The 22,425-nt window shown below is 37.1% G+C and overlaps 1 protein-coding gene across 22 annotated transcripts in view; it reads left to right on the forward strand.

Moving 5' to 3' along the window:
* CSPP1 (centrosome and spindle pole associated protein 1) overlaps positions 1-22,425 on the forward strand; it is a 137,540-nt gene that overhangs the window by 2,813 nt on the left and 112,302 nt on the right. For 12 of the 22 annotated variants that reach the window (XR_004185841.1, XR_004185843.1, XR_004185842.1 and 9 more), the window contains exons 2-5: positions 8,903-9,011; positions 11,145-11,244; positions 20,679-20,782; positions 21,500-21,523. Coding sequence is in view for 16 of the 22 variants with exons in the window: in XM_031669606.1 (XP_031525466.1) it covers positions 8,913-9,011; positions 11,145-11,244; positions 20,679-20,782; positions 21,500-21,523 (327 nt within the window). In the remaining 6 variants the exon portion in view is untranslated. Of the gene's footprint in view, positions 1-1,951; positions 2,072-8,902; positions 9,012-11,144; positions 11,245-13,152; positions 13,177-16,946; positions 17,594-18,528; positions 19,020-20,678; positions 20,783-21,499; positions 21,524-22,425 lie in introns of those variants that run through there. The other 10 variants (XM_009213137.4, XM_031669613.1, XM_031669611.1 and 7 more) reach the window with 5 other exon arrangements.

Here is a 22,425-nt window from a genome sequence, read left to right on the forward strand (position 1 = left end):
TTACGCCATTCTTCTGCCTCAGCCTCCCGAGTAGCTGGGACTACAGGCATCCGCCACCTCGCCCGGCTCATTTTTCGTATTTTTAGTAGAGACGGGGTTTCACCGTGTTAGCCAGGATGGTCTCAATCTCCTGACCTCGTGATCCGCTTGTCTGGGCCTCCCAAAGTGCTGGGATTACAGGCTTGAGCCACCGCGCCCAGCCCCAGATTATCCTTTTAACATCATTCTGACTTAGGTTCTGATGTACTTTTCTGAGTGGCAGGCAAGGATGTTTGAGCAAGTGTTTCAGCAATTTGGCATAACCCTAAGGCTAATTTATGTTATTGCCCTTTATCACCATTAAGGGTGTATTTTTAGTAGCTGCTGAAAGACTTCAACATGGTTTTATATATTTATTCACTCTCTCTTTGTATCCTGTCTCCCAGCCTCCCTCTTTCCCCCAGCAACAGTATTTACATGTTAGCAATATTAGGGAAATTTGTCAAAATTTGGGTGTACCCATGGGAGGAAGTTGCTCATGTGGATGCCATCTGCCAGGAGAATGATGGAGAACCTTTCATTCGGTAGACAGATCTCTGGATGGATGAGAAGTGAGAAACATTGTCCTGGTCACTTTGTCCCTCCCTCTCTTCTAAAGCTCTTTCACTGGCCCCTCCCCCTACCCCACATGTTATCACACTTTGACACCTAGGTCCTGTTCCCCTACTCTAGGGTCTCTTTTTCCAGACAAAACTTCTCCCACAGCCTTAATGATTATTTTATATACTGCTAGATCTTTATTTCCAGCCTGGGTTCTATTCTGAGTTCTAGACATTTTTAGATTGTTTTCTTCATATCTCCAGTGCATCCATTATGGATATCTCACATTTAGCTCCTAAACCCCTGTCAGCCGCTGTGGCAGGGGGCATTATCTTGTCCAAATTTGAGGACAAGAATCATGTTTATATATATACATATATATACGTATACATGTATACTTATATACACATATATACTTATATACACACATATATACATATATACACATATATACATACACATATACATATATACACACATATATACATATATACGCATTGGTTTTTTTTGTTTGTTTTTTGTTTTTTGAGACAGAGTCTCACTCTGTCATCCATGCTGGAGTTCAGTGATGTGATCTTGGCTCACTGCAACCTCTGCTTCCCGTTTTCAAGCAATGGTTCAGCCTCCCGCTACGCCCAGCTAATTTTTTATATTTTTAGTAAAGATGAGGTTTTGTCATGTTGGCCGGCCTGGTCTCAAACTCTTGACCTCAAGCCATCTGCTTGTCTTGACCTACCAAAGTGCTGGGATTACAGGCATGAACCACCATGCCCCGGCCACATTTTATATTTTTGATCACGCCAGCCTCTAGCACAATGTCTTGCTTTAGGAGGGGAGTCATTTTCCGTTTCTCATGCTCCCATAGTGGGAAGGAAATTTGTACTCCAGTCCTTGAGAGGGAAAAGGATAGGAGCAACATTTTCCCATCTTTTTGTGACTGATGAATTTGGGAGAAGGAATTGGGCAAACTCAGTTCTTACTGGGTTCTGTTTATTGGATTTGACTAGACTTAGCAGAACGGGTATGCTCTGGTCTGCTTATATCTATATGATAAGCATAACGAGCCAAAGGTTAAGATTTAGAGAAGTTGGTATGGATTATGATAACCAAGTATCAATTATTGATGATTTAAATCTCAGCATACTTTATGTTTGCAGGCTCTGTTTTTTTGTTTGTTTGTTTTGTTTTTTGAGACAGAGTCTCGCTCTGTCACCTAGGCTAGAGTGCAGTGGCACGATCTCGGCTCACTGCAAGCTCTGCCTCTCGGGTTCACTCCATTCTCCTGCCTCAGCCTCCTGAGTAGTTGGGACTACAGGTGTCTGCCACCAAGCCTGGCTAATTTTTTTGTATTTTTAGTAGAGATGGGGTTTCACCGTGTTAGCCGGGATGGTCTTGATCTCCTGACCTCGTGATCCGACAGCCTCAGCCTCCCAAAGCGCTGGGATTACAGGTGTGAGCCACTGCGCCCGGCCACAGGCTCTGTTTTTAAGAGGTAAATCTTCATATATGCAAAGACTATAAAGATACAACAATAAACAATAAAAGAATTGATCTTTTTTTTTTTTGACACTGAGTATTGCTCTGTCATCCAGGCTGTAGTACAGTGGCGTGATCTGGGCTCATTACAACCTCTGCTTCCTGGTTTCAAGCCATTCTCCTGCCTCAGCCTCCTGATTAGCTGGGACTACAGAGGTGTGCCACCATGCCTGGCTAATTTTTGTATTTTTAGTGGAGATGAGTTTTGCTGTGTTAACCAGACTGGTCTCAAACTCCTGACCTCGGGTGATCCATTCCCCCTGGCCTCCCAAAGTGCTGGGATCACAGGCATGGGCCACCACGCCTGGCCTGATCTGTTGATTTCCAAGTGTTAGGTTCTCTGTCATACTTTTTGTATGCATTATTTTGCTTTTTCTTTATAATATACTAGAATAAATGATATTTCCATTTTATAGATTAGGCATAGAGCAGTTAAGGAACATACTTGAGGTCATTCACGTTGAGATCAGTAAGTGATGGAAATATATTTCAAACCCAGTTCTTTCAATTAAACTGTTTTCCTGAGAACTGTTTATTATCTACATACTATGTACACAGCTACTGGGGAAATAATACTTGGCCATGATGTCTTGAAAAAAGTTGTGAGTGACTTTATATTGTAGAGTGTCAGAGATATAAATAATCTCATTTAGGTTTCTTTCAGCTGATTTATTTTTGGCAACTTAATGCTTAAATTACAACCTTTCTTACTGTATATTGTACATATGCCATATTTATTAACCCTGTCTCTGTGATTCACCAAGTAATTCTTGAATAATTGTGTAGTTGAAATATGTTTTATGTAAGTTATCACATGCTTTTAGGAGTGAGAAAAAGAAAAATGGCCGTGACATTTGACATCTAGAAACTAGTATTGCTAGAAACTAGCCTGGCATTCACAGTAACTTTGTGTTTTTCTGTTGAAGATAAACTATTGTACAGAATGTCAACATCAGATAAGGCCACTCTGTGTCTATGATGGATCAAGACAAAAATATTCCATCATTGTGTCCAAACACAGACAAATGTTGTCCAAGACACAAGATACCAAACATTCCCTTTCCCAGCTGATGTGAATGTCTACTGCTTGTTTACCAGTTACAGCATTAGCCTCCCCCTATATTTTAGATTTACTGAGTGGTACCATCATAGAATTAACCCCACTTCCAACAGTGTTCAATCCTGAGCAAAACTCCACTTCCTTAAATGAAGCCTTCTCCCAAATCACCCAACACATATAAGTCTTTTCCAATACCCTCTTACCACAATACCACAGGGTTCCCCATGGTGTGTGTTCTCCGTGCATTCTTTAATGCAATGAGTAGTAAATCCAACTTAACTGTAGTAGTTTTCCTGGTGGTCTTTGGCTGGAGATCATTACCAGGAGAAGACTCATTAGTGTCTTTGACTCTTTAATATTAAAGTCATTATAATCTAATTGGATTAGATATAGGACAAAATTAGAAGTGATTAGAAATGTACTTATATCTCGGATAAATCTTACGTTTTAGTTATGGCATATGCTATATTTACTATGGTTGTTTAAAAGTATGTTTTATTATTGGTACTTTTTGTACTTTTGATTACTGTAAGTTAAAATCAGTTCTATAATTTATAATGTTAAATAATTACAGTAAAGATAAATATAAGCATCTAGGCCGGGCGCGGTGGCTCAAGCCTGTAATCCCAGCACTTTGGGAGGCCGAGATGGGCGGATCACGAGGTCAGGAGATCGAGACCTTCCTGGCTAACACAGTGAAACCCCGTCTCTACTAAAAATAATACAAAAAGCTAGCCGGGCGAGGTGGCGGGCGCCTGTAGTCCCAGCTACTCGGGAGGCTGAGGCAGGAGAATGGCGTGAACCCGGGAGGCGGAGCTTGCAGTGAGCCCAGAACGCACCACTGCACTCCAGCCTGGGCAACGGAGCAAGACTCCGTCTCAAAAAAAAAAAAAAAAATATATATATATATATATATATATATAAAAGCATCTATAAATTCAAAAGGGAGATCTTTCAAAGCCTGGTTAGACCAACATGTAAATGAACATGTTAATAATTGTTAATAGGTTGTATGGAAACCTTAGTTCCGTGTGAAGGTGGCATGTTACTGCTTTTTTTTCTTTTTAGATAAATGACATTTCTTTCTTTCTTTCTTTTTTTTTTTTTTTTAAGACGGAGTCTTACTCTGTTGCCCAGACTGGAGTGAAGTGGCATGCTCTCGGCTCATTGCAACCTCCACTTACCTGGTTCAAGCAATTCTCCTGCCTCAGTGTCCCCTAGTAGCTGGGATTACAGGTTTACACCACCATGCCTGGCTAATTTTTGTATTTTTAGTAGAGACGGGGTTTCGCCATGTTGGCCAGCCGGTCTCGAACTCCTGACCTCAGGTGATCCACCTGCCTCAGCCTCCCAAAGTGTTGGGATTACAGGCATGAGCCACTGCCCCCAGCCTAGATAAATGATATTTCTGTTTAAATTCTGTGCAAAATTCTATAGCAAAATATATGCATTATCTCATCATTTTATTCCTATCAAGACATAGAATATTTAGGAAGGTTAGAGGATTTTAGGGATTGATTTTTTTAAACATGATAACTTGTTTGCTGTTGAGTTGTTCAGAATTTTTAGGATTTAGGAAATCTTTGTTTCAGAAAGATTTAGGAAGAATCTTTTGTGACTATTAGCAAATTAAAAATGGCTGAAATAGGCCGGGCATGGTGGCTTATGCCTGTAATCCCAGCACTTTGGGAGGCCAAGGCGGGCAGATCATGAGGTCAGGAGATAGAGACCATTCTGGCTAACACAGTGAAACCCCGTCTCTACTAATAATACAAAAAAATTAGCTGGGCATGGTGGTGGGCACCTGTAGTCTCAGCTACTCGGGAGGCTGAGGCAGGAGAATGGCGTGAACCCAGGAGGCAGAGCTTGCAGTGAGCCGAGATTGCACCACTGCACTCCAGCCTAGGTGACAGAGCGAGACTCTGTCTCAAAAAAAAAAAAAAAAAAAAAAGCTGAAATAAGCTGAATGTGGTGGCTGGCAGTTATAATCCCAGTGATTCTGGTGGCCAAGGTGGGAGGATCACTTGAGCTTACGAGTTCAGAGTTACAGTGAACTATGATCGTGCCACTGCACACCAGCCTGGGCAGCAGAGTGAGACCTCATCTCTAAAAAACAAAAAACAACAAAAGAAATTGACCAGAATGTATCAACTTTTGTTGATTTGAAATATATTTTGCTAAAACTATATATGTAAATGTATATATTTTTTAATTCTTAATTTTTTTTTTTGAGATTGGGTCTTGCTTTGTTGCCCAGGCTGGAGTCCAGTGGCATGCTCATAAGCTCACTGTAGCCTTGATCTCCTGGGCTCAAGTGATCTAATCCTCCTGCCTCAGCTTCCCCAATAGCTGGGACGACAGGATGCACCACCATGCCTGGCTAATTTTTTTTATTTTTATTTTTAGTAGAGATGAGATCTTACTATGTTGCCCACGCTGGTCTTGACCTCCAGTGCTCAAGTGATCCCACCTTGGCCTCTCAAAGTGCTGGGATTACAAGTGTGAGCCACCAAGCCCAGCCTAAAGCTATGTTTTAAAATCAGTGTTTCGTTTGGTAGTAAATAATAGCATGAAGTTTACATTAGGTACTGCTTACCAGTTATAAGTTTCATCATATTCTTTTAGGTAAAGCCTGCTTTTCTACAATTATGTATATATATATATATATTTTACAAATTATTATTATCCCAAACATTAAGTTCAGTGGATGCTTTTTTTCTTTAACTTGCTTGCGTTTGATACTGTTCACTAGTTCTATTTTGTATCTCTCCTCTTTTCCTCAACTAATTATGCTGATTGGGTTTGTTTCATGTCCCTGTTTTAATTATTATTTAATTATTCCTTCTTTTTTTTTTTTTTTTCCCAGCTTCAATTCTTCTGTCACTCCCTCAAGTGAACACTGGCTGTTGTTTAGTTCTGGGTCATCTCTCTTTTTCCCTGTCTGTGCTCATTTACTGTGGCTTCAACTGTTATCTTTAAAATACATAGTTAATGTAGTTCATTTTCTTGAATTTGAATCTTAAATTTATAACCATCTACTGGAAATTTCCAGTAGCACATCTTACTAGCTCCAACTTTTTAACATATGTAAACCAAACCTTTCTAAATCTTCCAAGTTGCTCTGACTTACTTCTGTCCAAGATTCTATCCACATTTAGCTTCCAGGCCTTAAAACATTGATCATTAGTGGCTTCTTTTTTTTCTACGTACCCAATTAGATGCTAACTTTCATGGGACTTTGGAAGATGTGTTTGGAAAAAAATTCTAGGTTAAATGAAGAAAGGTTAGTCCTTTCAAAAAATGGTGCTGGGATACTCTATTCATATGCAAAAAAGTTGAGTCTTGACCCTCACAGATTTGCAAAAATTAACTTTGAATGGATCATAGACTTAAATGTAAGAGAAAAAACTAAAAACTTCTAAAAGGAAACATAAAAGAAAATATTTGTGATCTTGGGTTAGGCAAAGATTTTTTTTTAGCTGGGCACGGTGGCTCACGCCTGTAATCCCAGCACTTTGGGAGGCCGAGGCAGGCGGATCACGAGATCAGGAGATCGAGACCATCCTGGCTAACATGGTGAAACCCCGTCTGTACAAAAAATACAAAAAAATTAGCTTGGCGTGGTGGCATGTGCCTGTAGTCCTAGCTACTCAGGAGGCTGAGGCAGGAGAATTGCTTGAACCCGAGAGGCGGAGGCTGCAGTGAGCCAAGATTGCGTTACTGCACTCCAGCCTGGGCGACAGAGCAGGACTCAGTCTCAAAAAAAAAAAAAAAAAAATTTTTTTTTAGATAGGACACAAAAAGTACAAACAATAAATTAAAAAATTGATGAAAAAATTGTTAAATTGGACTTGATAAAAATTAAAAACTTGCACTGTTAAAAATATATCAAGAAAACTTACAAAGCACAGATTGGCAGAAAATATTTTTACAAAGCAAGTTTTGTAAAATATTGCTTTGTAAAAATAAAGCAAGTTTAATAAAGGACTTTTATTAAGTATATATAAAGAAATCTTACAATTTAATGGTAATAAAACAACCTGCTGGGCTTCGTGGCTCATGCCTGTAGTCCGAACACCTTAGGAGGCCAAGGCAGGAGTATCACTTGAGTCCAGGAATTGAATGGGTAACATTGAGCTGTGATCATACCACTCCAGCCTGGGCAACATAGTGAGATCCTGTGTCTGCAATAAACAAACAAATGAAAAAACTAGCTGGGGGTGGTGGTGCTTACCTATAGTCCTAGCTGTTCAGGAGGCTGAGGTGGAAGGATTGCTTGAGCCCAGGAGTTCAAGGCAGAAGGTACACTATGATGGCAACACTGCACTCCAGCCTGGGAAACAACGTGAGAGCCTGTCTCAAAAAAAAAAAAAAAAAGAAAGAAAGAAAGAAAAGCTAATTTTAACAAAAGGTCAGATCTGAGTAGATACTTTCCCAATGATTGTATGTATGGTAAATAAATAGATGAAAAGATGCTCAACATCATAGTTCTCGGAGAAATGCAGATTAAAACCTCACAGAGATGCCACTAAATACACAATAGAATGACTAAGATAAAAATGACTGAAAATATCACACCTTGACAAGAATGTGTAGAAATTGCAATTGTCATTACAACCCACATACATTCTTATACATTGGAATGTAATATGGTACTTTATACTTTGAGGAACAGTTTAGCAGTTCAGAAATTAGACAACATCTTGACCATATGATAAAAAATACCATCACTAACGAGGGGCAGGTAAATATCATGTGCCTTCTTTTTGTGACACCTTGAAATTTCACCTAATATATCTGATGAGAATGCATAATCTAAATTTAGTCATGAAGAAACATCAGGCACATCCCAGATAAGGGATGTTCTATTGAAAAGGTTGTTCTATTACACAGGATTCTTTCACCTGTGTAAATTGGTAAAAGACAAAAAGATGGTAGAGATAGATATTCCAAATTAAATGAGGCAAAAGAGATATAACAGGGAAATGCAATCAATACCTAACTTAGATGGGGTCCTGAATTAGAGAAAAATAGGCTCTTAAGGCTGCTATTGAGTCAGTTGACAAAAGTGGAATATGGACAATAGATTAAAAAATCAGTGTTACAAAAGTTGATAATTATGTTGAGGTTATATAAGAAAATAACCCAGTTCTTAAGACACACACACTGAAGAGCTTAGGGGCAAAGGGCTATGATATATGTACTTTATTCTCTGAATAATTTTAGAAAAAATTGTGTGTATAGAGAGAATGAGCTTGTGTGCACAAGCAAAGGATGAAGCAAGTGGAGCAAAATCTTAATAGGGAATTAATAAAGAATCTTTGTATGTTCTTGGTATTATTACTGTAACTTCTCTGTAAGTCAGAAATTATCTCCCAATAGTTAAAAAAACTTTTTATTTTATTTATTTATTTTTAAAGTGCTTTGGCTTAAGGATTTAAAGAACTTTTTGTTTGCTTGCCTTTGTTTTTTGCCGGGGAGGGGGTGTATATGGAAGGTGGTGGTAGTTTTTCATTTTCTTTTTATTTCAGATATTTTAAAGTATATTGTAGGCTTTTTGGGGAAGTTGGGAGAGGCAGTAGGCAGGCATATTTATGATCAATCTTAAGTTTGAATTTCTCAATTTGATAAGTGAGATTGAAAACTAAATGTGGGCTAAGTCTACATGTTGATAATTAGGCTAAAAATACTGTGATACAGATATGCTCATTGAAATTTTTTTAAAAGAATCTGCAAAATGGCTGATAATTTGGATGAATTTATCGAAGAGCGAAAAGCCAAATTGGCCAAAGACAAAGCAGAGTTGGAAAGTGATCCACCTTACATGGAAATGAAGGTAAACTTAATAATTTTCTTTGAACATGTTTTATTATAATTGTCTATGGAGATTACTCCTGTGTAAATGCAAAATATCCTCTTCTATGAGTGAGAATCTTCTGTTTCGTTCTATGCTGTCATTCTGGGAGCCTAACTCCAGACAGGATTGCAATAATTTTGAATGCAGTTTTTATTTTGTGGTGGTTTATATCTCACAGTGTTTCTCTTATCTCTTGTTGAAGAATTATTTGGTTTATAAAATGATTATGAGACCAGTTCCATTACAAAGAACTTCCGCAACATAAACAGAATAGTTGTAAAAGCAAGTTCTTATGGTCTGTGTGAAAAAATTCGATTTAATTAGTTTAAAAAGTTTTTTTGAAATCTACAAAAGTGAGTTTATTAATTTATTTCGTACTATTTGTATTTCTTAATATAAATTTCTTAAAATAATTGCTTTTTTTTTTTTTTTGAGATAGAATCTCGCTCTGTTGGCCAGACTGGACTGCAGTGGTGTGATCTCAGCTCACCACAACCTCCGCCTCCCAGGCTCAAGTGATTCTTCTGCCTCAGCCTCATGAGTAGCTGGGACTATAGGTGCCTGCCACTATGCCTGGCTAATTTTTGTATTTTTAGTAGAGTTGAGGTTTCTCTATGTTGGCCAGGCTGGTCTTGAAGTCCTGACCTCGAGATCCACCCACCTCGGCCTCCCAAAATGCTGAGATTACAGGCGTGAGCCACTGCACCCAGCCTAAAATAATTGTTTCTTAAAGCAATGTCTGAAAGGCTTTCTTAAAGCTTTCCTTGTTTAGGTGAAACTGATTTATCCATTTAGCAAATACTTACTGAGATTGTGTTAGGTACTATGCTAAGCTCTGAGACTACAGCCCTGATTAGAGTGTTGTGGCACCTTCTCAGGGCTCAGTGTGTGTAATAAGATACAGCATGTAGTTTAATCTGTGTCATGTGGTTCATCATAATGAAAGTCACCATATATATTGGTTTGTTCAAGATGATCCTGGTTTACCTGTTGTCCGGTGTTTTTTTCTGGTTTAGCATTTGTCCTGGACAAAGGTATCTTGGCTGAAATGACAAATACTATAGATGCCCTAATTACAATTTTACTTACATGGCTAACATTTATTGAGTACTAGCTATGGACAAGGCATATTCTTAAGAGGTTATATTTCACAGTAATCTATGAGGTAAGTGCTGTTATTGTAATTTTCCAGATGAGTAAACTGAGGCAAGTTAAGTAATGAGACTAAAGCAGTAGAGTTGGTGGAACTAGGCTTTGATCCCTGGCAGCCTGGCTCCAGTGCTTGTCCTCGGAACCAACATAATAGGTTGCCTTTCTTCCATAATAACCTGTCATGTACCAGGAATGCCAAGGACTTTATATGTATCATTTTATTTAATCATAATATCCCTGTTAAGTAGGTAAAAATTTTTTGTTTTATGGATTAAGAAAGTGAAGCTCACAGGAGTTAAGTAATTTGTCCAGGTCCACACAGTGGTGGATTGAGGAGTAGAACCTTTATGCAGTTCTAGAGTCTATCTCTTAACCACTCTCCAGTGTTTAGGACCAGCTTATGGCTTTGGAGTTACATAATTTGGAGTACATAGCTTTAAAGACAGTTTTGCTATAATTTCTAATATTAATTTGTACATAAGTAATTTTAAGTCTTGGTTCAAGTATCACCTGCTCAGTGAGGCCTTGTAGTCCCTCCCCCACCATTTCTGGGCCTCCTTACTTTAATCTGTTTTATTTTCCCATAACCCCTTGCTGCCACTGTCTATATATCACGTAATCTAATCATGAGTTAATTATGTGTCCCCCCAATAGTTTATAAGCTTCATGATGGCAGAAATTCTTGTATTTTTTAAAACTTCCATACTTTCAACGCTTGACAAAATGTTTGGCACTTAATAGGAACTCAGTAAATATTTGTTGGTAAGTGAATGAGTTAAATATTAGAATATCTGTTATAAAATCAAATACCTTTGGTTAATTCTTCAAACCTTACACTTAGTTTCTTTTATGATGTACTGTGTAATTTCATCAAGCTGTTTAATTAAAATTTGAGGTGGGTTGTATATTTCATGGTTTTTTTTTTCCCCTTTGATTTTGTAAACTTTGTATCTTTTTCAGGACAAGTTGTCAGAGAAGCTTTCTGAAAACAGTAAGATACTGATCTCTATGGCTAAAGAAAACATACCACCAAATAGTCAACAGACCAGGGGTTCCTTAGGTATGTCATTAGATGTGCTAAACTTATTTTAAGATATTCTTAGTGGGCTCTTCTGAAAGAGGTTTGTCTTATCAGAAAAAAGATTTATTTGGAATCCTAGTAATTTTTCTTTCTGGAATCTTATATAAGTCAATATGGTCTACATATGAAATATAACTCATACTGAAAACTTTGTACTTGTTTTATGTAATACTGCATTAGTTATGATTTGTGGAACTTATAGAAGTAGTTGTATATAACATAACTTAAAAATTGAAAACTTTGAAAGGAATTTGTGTGTGTGTGTGTGTGAGTACGAGGGAGAGAGAGAGAGAAGAGAAACTTTTATTTGTTGACTGAAAATGGTGAACTTGCTTATTTAAAAATTAAATATGCTTAAAGGGTACAAAATGCTGTTTGGTGAAAGACTGTTTTAATTATTGATGATCATGTTGGAGTTGTAAAGAAGTTAATACTGTAGTCATACTAATGCTTTGATTATGGTATGGTATGAAAATATTTGGAAACTTTTTACCACATTTTGGCTTGTTGGTAGGTATACATTTTAAAAAAAGAAAATGTATGAATAGGTAAAAATTTTTGTGTATTTATTAAATACAGGGTCTCTCTCACCCAGGCTGGAGTGCAGTGGCATGATCATAGTTCAGTATTACCTTGAACTCCTGGGTTCAAGCAATCCTCCTGCCTCGGCCTCCCGAAGTACTACGATTATAGGCCTGAGCCACTGTGCCCAGTCTGTATGAATATATATATATATATATATTTTTTTTTCTCCAAGGCTGAGTCTGGCCCTGTTGCCCAGGCTGGAGTGCAGTGGCATGATCTCGGCTCACTGCGACCTCTACCTGCTCCCAGGTTCAGGCGATTCTCCTGTCTCAGCCTCTCAAGTAGCTGAGATTACAGGTGCATGCCACCACACTCAGCTAATTTTTTATATTTTTGGTAGAGACAGGGTTTCGCCATGTTGGCCAGGCTGGTCTCGAACTCCTGACCTCAGGTGATCTGCCCACCCACCTCGGCCTCCCAAAGTGCTGGGGTTACAGGCGTGAGCCACTGTGCCTGATGTATGTATCTGTATGAATATTTTTAATGTGCATTTTGTGATTTATTGATGATGACAAACTTTTTCACAAAAAGAAAGTCAACTATGATAAGTTCATTTGGATAAAGCATTGTTCTCAAATGGACAGCTTTTCATGTCTGTAGGTATACTCCTAAATTGTTTTTGTGTGCCAGTGGATACAAGGGGATGCCAGCCAAGAAACTGAATGGTTAGTAAGCTTTGTCTCTCCATTAGACAAATAGCTCAGAGTGAGTGCCCTACTTTTAATATCAGATATATGGATAACTTTCCATTTTGAATCTCTTATAAATTATTAATATGTAACATGAGTGAACTAAAGTATTATATATTGGTAAAATTTTTTAATCTCTAAGGCTCTCAATTTTTTTTTTTCTGTGAAATAAGTTTGATTATCTTCCAGTGCTACGTTTTTATAAATCTAAATTTTAATTATTCCAAGAGATAATTTTTAAAAAGTTTAATAGTAGGTTATCTCAAGCACTAAGGTCGCTAAGGTTCATCAGAATCCGTTTTAAATTCTAGGGTTACAGCTTGCTTTGGATTGGGCTGTGGCGCCTTTATGACCTCTCAGGAGCTAAACTTTGTTTCCTTATGACATCTATCTCAAAAAGTCGTTATGGGTGAAAGTTAAATATGTGAAAAGATGGCTGGCACATAATTGGTACACAATAAATATTAATTTCTTTTTCTCCTTTACATCTTTTTTTTGTGTGTGTGTGTGAGACAGGGTCTTACTCTGTCACCCAGGCTGGAGTGCAGTGGCATAATCTTGGCTCACTGCAACCTCCACTTTCCAGGCTTAAGTGATTCATCCTCCCTCCTCAGCCTCCAAGTAGCTGAGACTACAGGTGAGCACTACCATGTTGGCTGACTTTTTTATATATACATATATTTTCTGTAGAGGTAGCATTTTGCTGTGTTGCCCAGGCTGGTCTCGAACTCCCTAGCTCAAGCCATCCGCCTGCCTCGGCCTCCCAAAGTTCTGGAATTACAGGTGTGAGCCACTTGTGCCTGGCCTTCCATCTTTTTAAAAGTAGTTTTTCGGGCTGGGTATGGTGGCTCATGTAATCCCAACACTTTGGGAGGCCAAGGCCAGCAGATCACTTGAGGTCAGGAGTTCAAGACCAGCCTGGCCAACATGGTGAAACCCCGTCTCTAAAAAAATACAAAAAAATTAGCCCAGCATGGTGGCGCAAGCCTATAATCCTAGCTACTTGGGAGGCCGAGGTGGGAGGATCACTTGAACCTAGGAGGTGGAGGTTGCTGTGAGCTAAGATTGTGCCCCTGCATTCCAGCCTGGGCGAAAGAGAGACTCCATCTCAATTTAAAAAAAAAAAAATGTAGGTTTTTGAATTGTCTTAGGAATTATTCTTTGATCATTACATTCACATATGATGGAGAGTTAAAAGTATAATTAAAAGATGGTGACCTTTGCCTTTTCATTAATTGGTGTTACTTGGGCCTCTGACCTAGGCCGACTTCTCATCTTATACACTCCCCGAGTGTCCATATCCACTCACAGGGCTTTATTTACTATTAGTGTGTTCATGACTTCTGAATCTTTATCCCAGTCCTAGGTTCTATTGCGAACTTGATCCATATGTCTGATTTTCTATTGGACATCTGTACTTGTATGGTCATGTATGGCATGGGCTCAAAATCAAAATTTGCAAAATTAACTTATACTCATGTCAAACTTTCAAGCGCTCCCCATCTCACTGAGCTAGCTGCCTAGTCATCCTTGATTCCTGTCTTCTCCTGTCTCCTATATCAAGCAGTTACACAAGTCTAGTTGATTCTGATGCGTAAATCTCAAATAAGGTCACTTGACTGTAATCCCACTGACTTTCTTTTATGCAGGCCTCTGTTGTCTGTAAGATTTTTGTAAAAGCTTCCTAGTGTTTTTGGTGGTTGTTTTATTTTACAGTCTAGCCCCCTCTACCAAATCGCTGTGTGTTTTTTTTATATTTGCATAAAACAAATCTGATCATATTAGTCTCTGCGTCAAACTTCTTTTTTTCTTGTATGATAAATGTTCCATCTTATTATTTCTGCTAGATTGGGTTGGTCAATCCTGTCATGTGCTTCTAGAGAATTGGTTTTCCTTTTGAAGAGTCGTTTTGAACTCATTCAGCTTCTCTTTTGTACCACAGTGACATGCTAACTTGCCTCCTATTGTATTTCCACTGCCTAGCACGGTGTGCAGCACTTACTGCTTGGAAAAGATGTTTTAAACCAACGAGTTAATGTCCCCATTGCAAAAATAAAACCAATTCTCTTCGGTGTGTTGACTTTGATTTTCATGGAATACTTCTTCCATTGCCATCTGAAACCATAATTAATAATTTTTGATGCACATGGAATTTTATTAAAGAACAGTATATAATTTGACTAATTTTATACCGCATAAGCTTTAGTTACTGACCTCCTGCTTGATTAGTTGTGGCTTTAAAATTCAGTCAAATACATAGTTTCTCACACTGGGAAAAATGTAAAATTATTTGGCAACTAAGGGTTTTCCTTAAGTGGTCTCATTTAGGAATTATAAAAAACAGGTCTAATGTAGGTCAAATTTGGAAATGAGGTATTGACTTAAAGCACTGTAATATCATAGTTTGAATAAGTAATTAAGCATAGTGTAGTAATCAGTGATATATAAACTGGACATACTCATTTTATCCAATGAAAACAATCTTTGATAGCTCATAGTACAACTATCATACAACACTATGATTTTATAAATTCTTTTCTGTTAGATACTGATGATATTCATGGTTAATTCCATGTGACTCTTTCTACCACTATTTATACCTTTCATAAAAGGATTCGAGGTAGCATTACAGTGACTTGGACTAGACTTCACAGGTTAAGGGCATAGGCCTCCACAAGACTGCCTTCACTTTAGACTCCAGTTGCAAATCCAAGGGTCACCAGGACACCCTCAGGTCTGACCATCTGGCTATAAATTTGGGGGTTTCCCCTATCCCCTCAAGTTCAATAATTCATAAGAATGACTCACAGAACTCAAGAAAGTGCTATATTTAATGGTCACAGTTTTATAGCATAAGTATACAAATCAGAACTAGCCAAAGGGAGAGACAAATAGGGTAAGGTCTGGGAGGGTCCAAACATGAAGTATCTGTTAGTCTCAGGGAGGCATTACCCTCCTGGCACATCAGTATGTGACAGGATACAGCATATTGCCAACCAGCCTCACCTGAGCCTGAGTGTCCAGAGTTTTTACTGGATTTTCCTTATGTAGGAATGATTGGTTGAATCATTGCTTCTTGGCTTGATCTCCAGCCCTGCTACATTCATTCCCCTTGCGCCTGGCTGATGTCACCTGGCACAAAGGCCCAACCCTCAAATCACATGGTTGGTTTTTCTGGCATGACCAGCTCCCATTTTTGTCATCTCTGTAGTGTAAACTCTCTGGGGGTTCACAATGATTGACTTTGTTAGTATAAACTGTTAGGTGTGGTCCAGGGTACCCACTGTGAATAATAAAGATGTTCCCATCATCAGGTAAATTTTAAGGTCAAACCCACTAGGGGCTCACAATGATTTACCTTGTTAGTGTAAACTATTAGGTGTGGTCCAAGGTGCCCACCGTGAATAATAAAGACCTTCCCATTGTGTGGAAAATTTTAAGGATTTAGAGGTTACTTCCCAGGAAATAGAGGCAAAGGCCATTTACTTTTTTTTCTTTTTTCTTTTCCAAGCCAAGAGAAAGTAACAGTCCAGTTTTTTTATTACATGTAGGATGTACATGATTTAGTTCATATAAGCTAATGAAACAATGTCTTTAATAAGGAGTTTGTCAGAATAACTTAGATACTAGTAATATTAAGAGAAAGTCACCTAAAAGTGATCTATAAAAGATCTTTTATCTCCCTAAACTGTTTCTAGGCATAATATTTGTGTTTATTTCATTAAAAGAAATTCTTACTAACTTATTGTTTAATAACCATTACTGTTATTAACAATAATCAATATTGTTGAGAAATACTTACATTAATCTTTTAAATGCTCCCATTAATCTTTTTAAAATGATACAAATTTGTGAAGGTCCTAAAACATATAGTTCCCCCCACCACCCAGTTTTTTTAAGGGAGAGGATCTTGCTCTGTCATCCAGGCTGGTGTGCAGTGGCACCATAATAGCTTACTGTAGCTTAAAACTCCTGGGCTCTGGGGATCTTCCTGCCTCAGCTTCTCGACTAGCTAGGACTATAGGCTCAGGCCACCATGCCGGACTAATTTTTAAATTTTTTGTAAAGATAGAGTCTTGCTATGTTGCCCAGGCTGGTTTTGAACTCTTGGGTTCAAACGATCCTCCCTTCTCTGGCTCCTAAGTAGTTGAGACTATAGGTTTGTGCCACTGCATCTGTCTAATTATAGTTTTAATTACTTGTTTTGAGACGGAGTCTCGCTCTGTTGCCCAGCCTGGAGTGCAGTGGTGCTGTCTCGGCTCACTGCAACCTCTGCCTCCTGGGTTCAAGTGATTCTCCTGCCTCAGCCTCCTGAGTAGCTGGGATTACAGGTGCCTGCCACCACACCCAGCTACTTTTTTTGTGCTTTTCATAGAGACGGGGTTTCACTATCTTGGTCAGGCTGGTCTCGAACTCCTTACCTCAAGTAATCCACCCACCTCGGCCTCCCAAGGTGCTGGGATTACAGGTGTGACCCACAGCACCCAGGCTTATAGTTTTTATTCTCAGTCCTCTTTGTCTTAGGTTTATCCTGTTGTAAACTAAATCACAGATACTCTTCTACAGTTTTTATTCATTTTGTATGAGTCAAATGGGTCCTTGTAGTAATACCTTTATAGCTGTAATTTAAGAGTGCAGTGTCTCCTCAATTAGTCACATCTCCTTGTAAGTCACCCATTATGTAAAGGCCTATTATTATGTCCTATAATTTGTCTTTCGATTATTTTTACATAATGCTTTTTATGATAGTATAATAATGAAAAGAAAGTAAAAGTTCCATGGTAATTTGTTTCATAGAGTAATTATGATGAATGCCCTGTTAGAAGGTAAGTTAATTTTAAAGAAGTTATATACTTTAGTCTTAAGTATTTTATGTAAGCCATAACTGCTATAGAAACCAAATACTTCTAATTACTATAGTTCTGAAGTATAATGTTAACTATCTTAGGGTCATTGATGTTATACCTGATGAAGTGACATCACTTCAAATGACCCTAAAGTGACACGAATGCTTTACTTGCTACTAGATCCACCAGAAGACAACAGCCCAATAAGTAAGCCTCACCGTGTTCCTTAGCTCATTAAGTCAATTGAGATGTTATTGTTAATGCATGGTTTAAAAGAATAGGATATTTATATTGTTCTATACAGTTCCTAATTTTATATCTGTGACTTAGCTCTAATGCCATAAAATGGTACAAGACGACAAAAATAAGAATGAAAAAGTTAGTGTTTTCTGTTGACTAAACATTAAATTAGTAAAGTTATAAATAACTTAGAAGAGGTTATATATTTATATATATTTTATTATATAAAATTGTTAAGACAATTTTATAATACTATTTGAATTGTGAAAAGCAAATACTGTTAGTAAATAAAACTTTAACTTAATATGAATAATAGGCTGGGCGCAGTGGCTGATGCCTGTAATCCCAGCACTTTGAGAGGCCGAGGTGGGCGGATCATGAGGTCAGGAGTTTGAGACCAGCCTGGCCAATATGGTGAAACCCTGTCTCCACTAAAAATACGGAAATTAGCCAGGGGTGGCAGGTGCCTGTAATCCCAGCTACTTGAGAAGCTGAAGCAGGAGAATCACTTGAACCCGGGAGGCGGAGGTTGCAGTGAGCCAAGATTGCGCCACTGCACTCCAACCTGGGCAACAGAGCGAGACTTCTTCTCAAAAAAAAAAAAAAATATATATATATATATATATATGTATATATGAGTAATAATTTAAATGAAAATGAATTATGTTTTTCTTTCCATTCTTCCACATAAACCCACCCAGTAGAATTGAAAAACAGCAGTAAAAGCCACCTTAAACATATGCTTTTTGTAAATTTGTAAATTGCTTGTTCCTGGATGGGAAGGCAGTGTGTTGGCATCATCCTGGCAGCATTGTTGTCTTTTTCTCCTTGGCATAATAGAACATCCATTGTGACCCTGTGTGACTAGTGATATGTAACTTTGGTAACTAACTCTCTCTGTGCAGTCAGACCGCTAACAGGAGAAATGGAATATTAAGTATAGTATATTGTTCCCCCTCACCTTTTCTCATTTCTTTCTCTGGCTCAGGCACTCATGCATATATTCATTTGCAGATTTATTCGATGAACATTTTCTTGGGTTAAAGTTATGTGCCAGCATTATAAAATTGAATAGTGCGTGGACCTTGCCTTCATAGATTTTATAGTTTAGTTTTATATATGATGTTCCATTCTGAACATGAGAATCGAAACTTTCTCTCCTTAGGCTTAAATTCTGTATCTTTAAAAAAAGGTTTAGGTTCCTTCAAGAGGAAACAGTTCCTTTCTAGGATGATTTAAAATTCCCAGCATATGGAATGCTTTAGTTTCTTTTGGAAGAGAGTTAGAAGCATGTGTAAGAGGTGTCCCTAAGGAATCCTGTGTTATACCCTCTATCATCAAGGAGTTAAATAGGCCAGAAATGTTTATAAAGAGAATTCCAGTGTTGATAGCGGTAAGTGGATTTTAGTATTCTGTAAGAATCCATAAACATCCACTTATGTTTATATTACGCTGGTCTTTTCCTTGCCTGAAATGTTTCAGTGATGTAGTAAAGCAGTGATATGACACATTTTTGAAAAGTTCCCATCATTCAGCTACATTGTGAGAAATAAGGCACAAATGGTGATTTTTTATATCAGTTTATAAGCTACAGTCAAATTTTATTTCATCTGTAGTGCTCATAGCTGAATCTTTAAGGAAAGTTTTGGCCGGGTATGGTGGCTCATGCCTGTAGTCGTTGGCTACTCAGGAGGCTGAGATGGAAGGATTGCTTGAGGCCAGGAGGTTGAGGCTGCATTGTGCCATGATCACGCCACTGTACTCAAGCCTGGGTGACAGAGCAAGACCCTGTCTCAAAAAAAAAAAAAAAAAAAGACAAGTTTTATTTTGTTTAGAAATGATAATTTTTTAATGCTATAGTATTATGTGTATAGTGGAACTAAAAAAGGAATGAAGCTTCAGAAATCTAAATACTCATCTAATGTCTATGCTTCTTGATATAGTATTTTATTATTGAAGATTTGAAAAGTGTATAATTTGATTTTTGATAGCTTTCTTGAGATATAATTTATACACCATAACATGTACCTATTTAAAGTCTACAATTCAATGGTTTTTAGTATATTTACAAGTTGTACAGTCATCATCATCATCATCCCTAAATGTAATTTGATTTTTAAATTTTGTGTAAGGAAACACTACTCAAATTCAAAATTTTTCTTAAAAAATTAACATGCATTTATGGAGTTTCTGTTTGGGATGATGAAAAAATTCTGGAAATGGATAGTGGTGGTGATTGTACAACATTGTGAATGTACTTAATGCCACTGGATTGTATGCTTGAAATGATTAAAATGGTAGGTTTTATATTATATATATTTTACCACAATAAAAATTAATATCCATTTTTGTGAAATCAGAAGTGGTTTAACTTCAGAAGTTTTTAGGAATTTCATCTTATCTGAATGCTCTTTGATAGAAAACTAAAAAAAAAAAAAAGAAATGTCATCCTGAGCAACACATGGCCCTAATAATTTTTTCTCAGAAACATGTTATATTAACGATATTCTTATATGCTAAGAAAATCATGTTGCTGGTTTTCTTAGACTGAAAATGATGCATTAAAATTGTTGTTGGTATTTATTTTTATAGAAATTAGTATATAAGTGAAGAAGTAAAGATAATTAGCTTTGCTTTAATTTTGCTGTTCTTGAGAAAGCAAGATGCTAAACAATGCTGGACTACTTATCTTAATGGGGGAAAAAGTAAATGTAATGCACACATGCATATAAATATGTATATGATAATATTAAAGTATCTGTTTATAGATGCATTAAAAAACTGTCTGCACGGAGACAAGAAATAACAATGTTTGTTGTTCTGGACAGGAGAACAGGGTGGCTAGCGCTCATGGATGAGAATAATATTTTTGATAATATTTTTGATTATGTGAATGTATTATCTATTGAGACATTTTAGTAAAAAACTTACCCTAATCCTAGTCTCCGAATCAGCATAATTGTGTTCCTTCTTACTATGCTTTGTTACAGGAAGTAGAACTTTGAGACTGGTTTGAAAATGAATTATATTAAGAAGTTGTTTTTTTTTCTAGGAATTGATTATGGATTAAGTTTACCACTTGGGGACGACTATGAACGGAAGAAACATAAATTAAAAGAAGAATTGCGGCAAGATTACAGACGTTATCTTACTCAGGTAGCGAGTTCTATTAATGAGTTGGGTTTAATGTTTCAGAATTCAGCTCCTAAATTTGTTTTCATAAGGTATTAGTCATATGTGTTAATGTTTAGGTTTTCAGTGGTACTAGCAAAGTAGTATTATAGTCAAAGTTAAGTGGCATATATGACATTGATAGAGAAAAAATATTGCTGAGAACTGGCGCCATAGATTAATACAGACTTTTGACCTTTTGACTAAGGCAGTGGATTCTAATTTTAAGTGAGATCGTTAATTATGGTTTTTCATGTTTTCTGTAAAGTTGTCATGGTTTGAAGTAGTTCAATCATGGTTTCCCTCTCTTCTACACCCCCCAACTATGTATTAAAATGACATGTGGAGTTCTAGTTGCTAATTGTTTTCCTATGAGCCAAGCTTATACAGTTACATTTAATTATTTAGCCACTAAAGCTTTTGTTTTATGATCTCATGTTTTACTTAGTAGAACTCTTTAGTGTTTTTGTTAAATTATATAATGGCCGACGTAAAGCTTTATTGTAAGTTTTAAATTTAGGTCATAAAATTATTATAAACAATCACGATGTTTGTTGTGATCTCAAGATATTCTTTAATTTTTTACTGCTTTATGTTTGTTCCAAATGTACAAACTGTCTCTTATTTATTCTGATTTACACACGGAGAGAATGAACTTTGACTGAATACACTTTGTCAATGGTTTGTTTCCCTTGACTTTAGGGCATTACACAAGGGAAAAGAAAGGTAGGGTTGTCTGCAAAATGTCCTCCTTCAGTTTTTGCTTTCTCTCTTTTTTTTTTTATGATCTAGTAGCTTGCAATTGTTTGCATTTATGAGATTCAAACCAATTAGGAAAATGGGTTCATTTGTGATTTTGAGATGTTTGAATGGCACCACTTTGTATTCTTGCTTTTAGCAGATGACAGCGTACACATTATAATTTTCTGTTAATATAGTCATTACTTTTGATTCCTGCTTTGCGTTTGTGTTTATTGCTTTCTTATGCGTTCTTTTTGAATATTCTGCAGTTAAGTCTGTTTTTAGCATGCAATTTTTCGTTTCTTAAATTATGCTAATCACAGTAAGATTAATAGAGTAGTAGAATATCCAAGATATTTGAACTACATGTTGTCAGAATTTGGATTACTCTGTTTTTGCAACAAAATCTGTAAATTACATTTGTCCATTTATATTAGAAAACAAAGAGAAACAGTTTATGGTTTTACAAAACTGGTTTTAAAAAGAATCTCACGGATTCACCATTCAACTAACGTATTTTAAACACTTATTATGAAGATGTATCAGGTATGCATCCTGTCTTCAAGAGGCTTAGAATTTAGTTGTAGAGATAGCATTCATACAATTCAGAAAGTGGTAACTACAAGAAGGATATAATGATCAAGAAAGTCCTCATAGTGGGAATTTCTATTTTGTGAGGCAATCTAGATTTGGATGATCTAGAGAGAGAATCAAAGTGAGAAAGCTTTTCAGATGGAGAGCATAGAGTAAAGGGGGACCCAGAGGGTAGACTTTAGCTTTGTATGAATGAGGCATATTAGCTTTACCAGCCTGACTGGGTCAGAGTATCATTCTTTTTGAGAGTAGTAAGGAATAACGATGTGTATAGGATAGGATCAAATTAGAAG

The sequence above is a fragment of the Papio anubis genome, chromosome 8 (assembly GCF_008728515.1).
Source record: "Papio anubis isolate 15944 chromosome 8, Panubis1.0, whole genome shotgun sequence".
Classification (NCBI taxonomy): domain Eukaryota; kingdom Metazoa; phylum Chordata; class Mammalia; order Primates; family Cercopithecidae; genus Papio; species Papio anubis.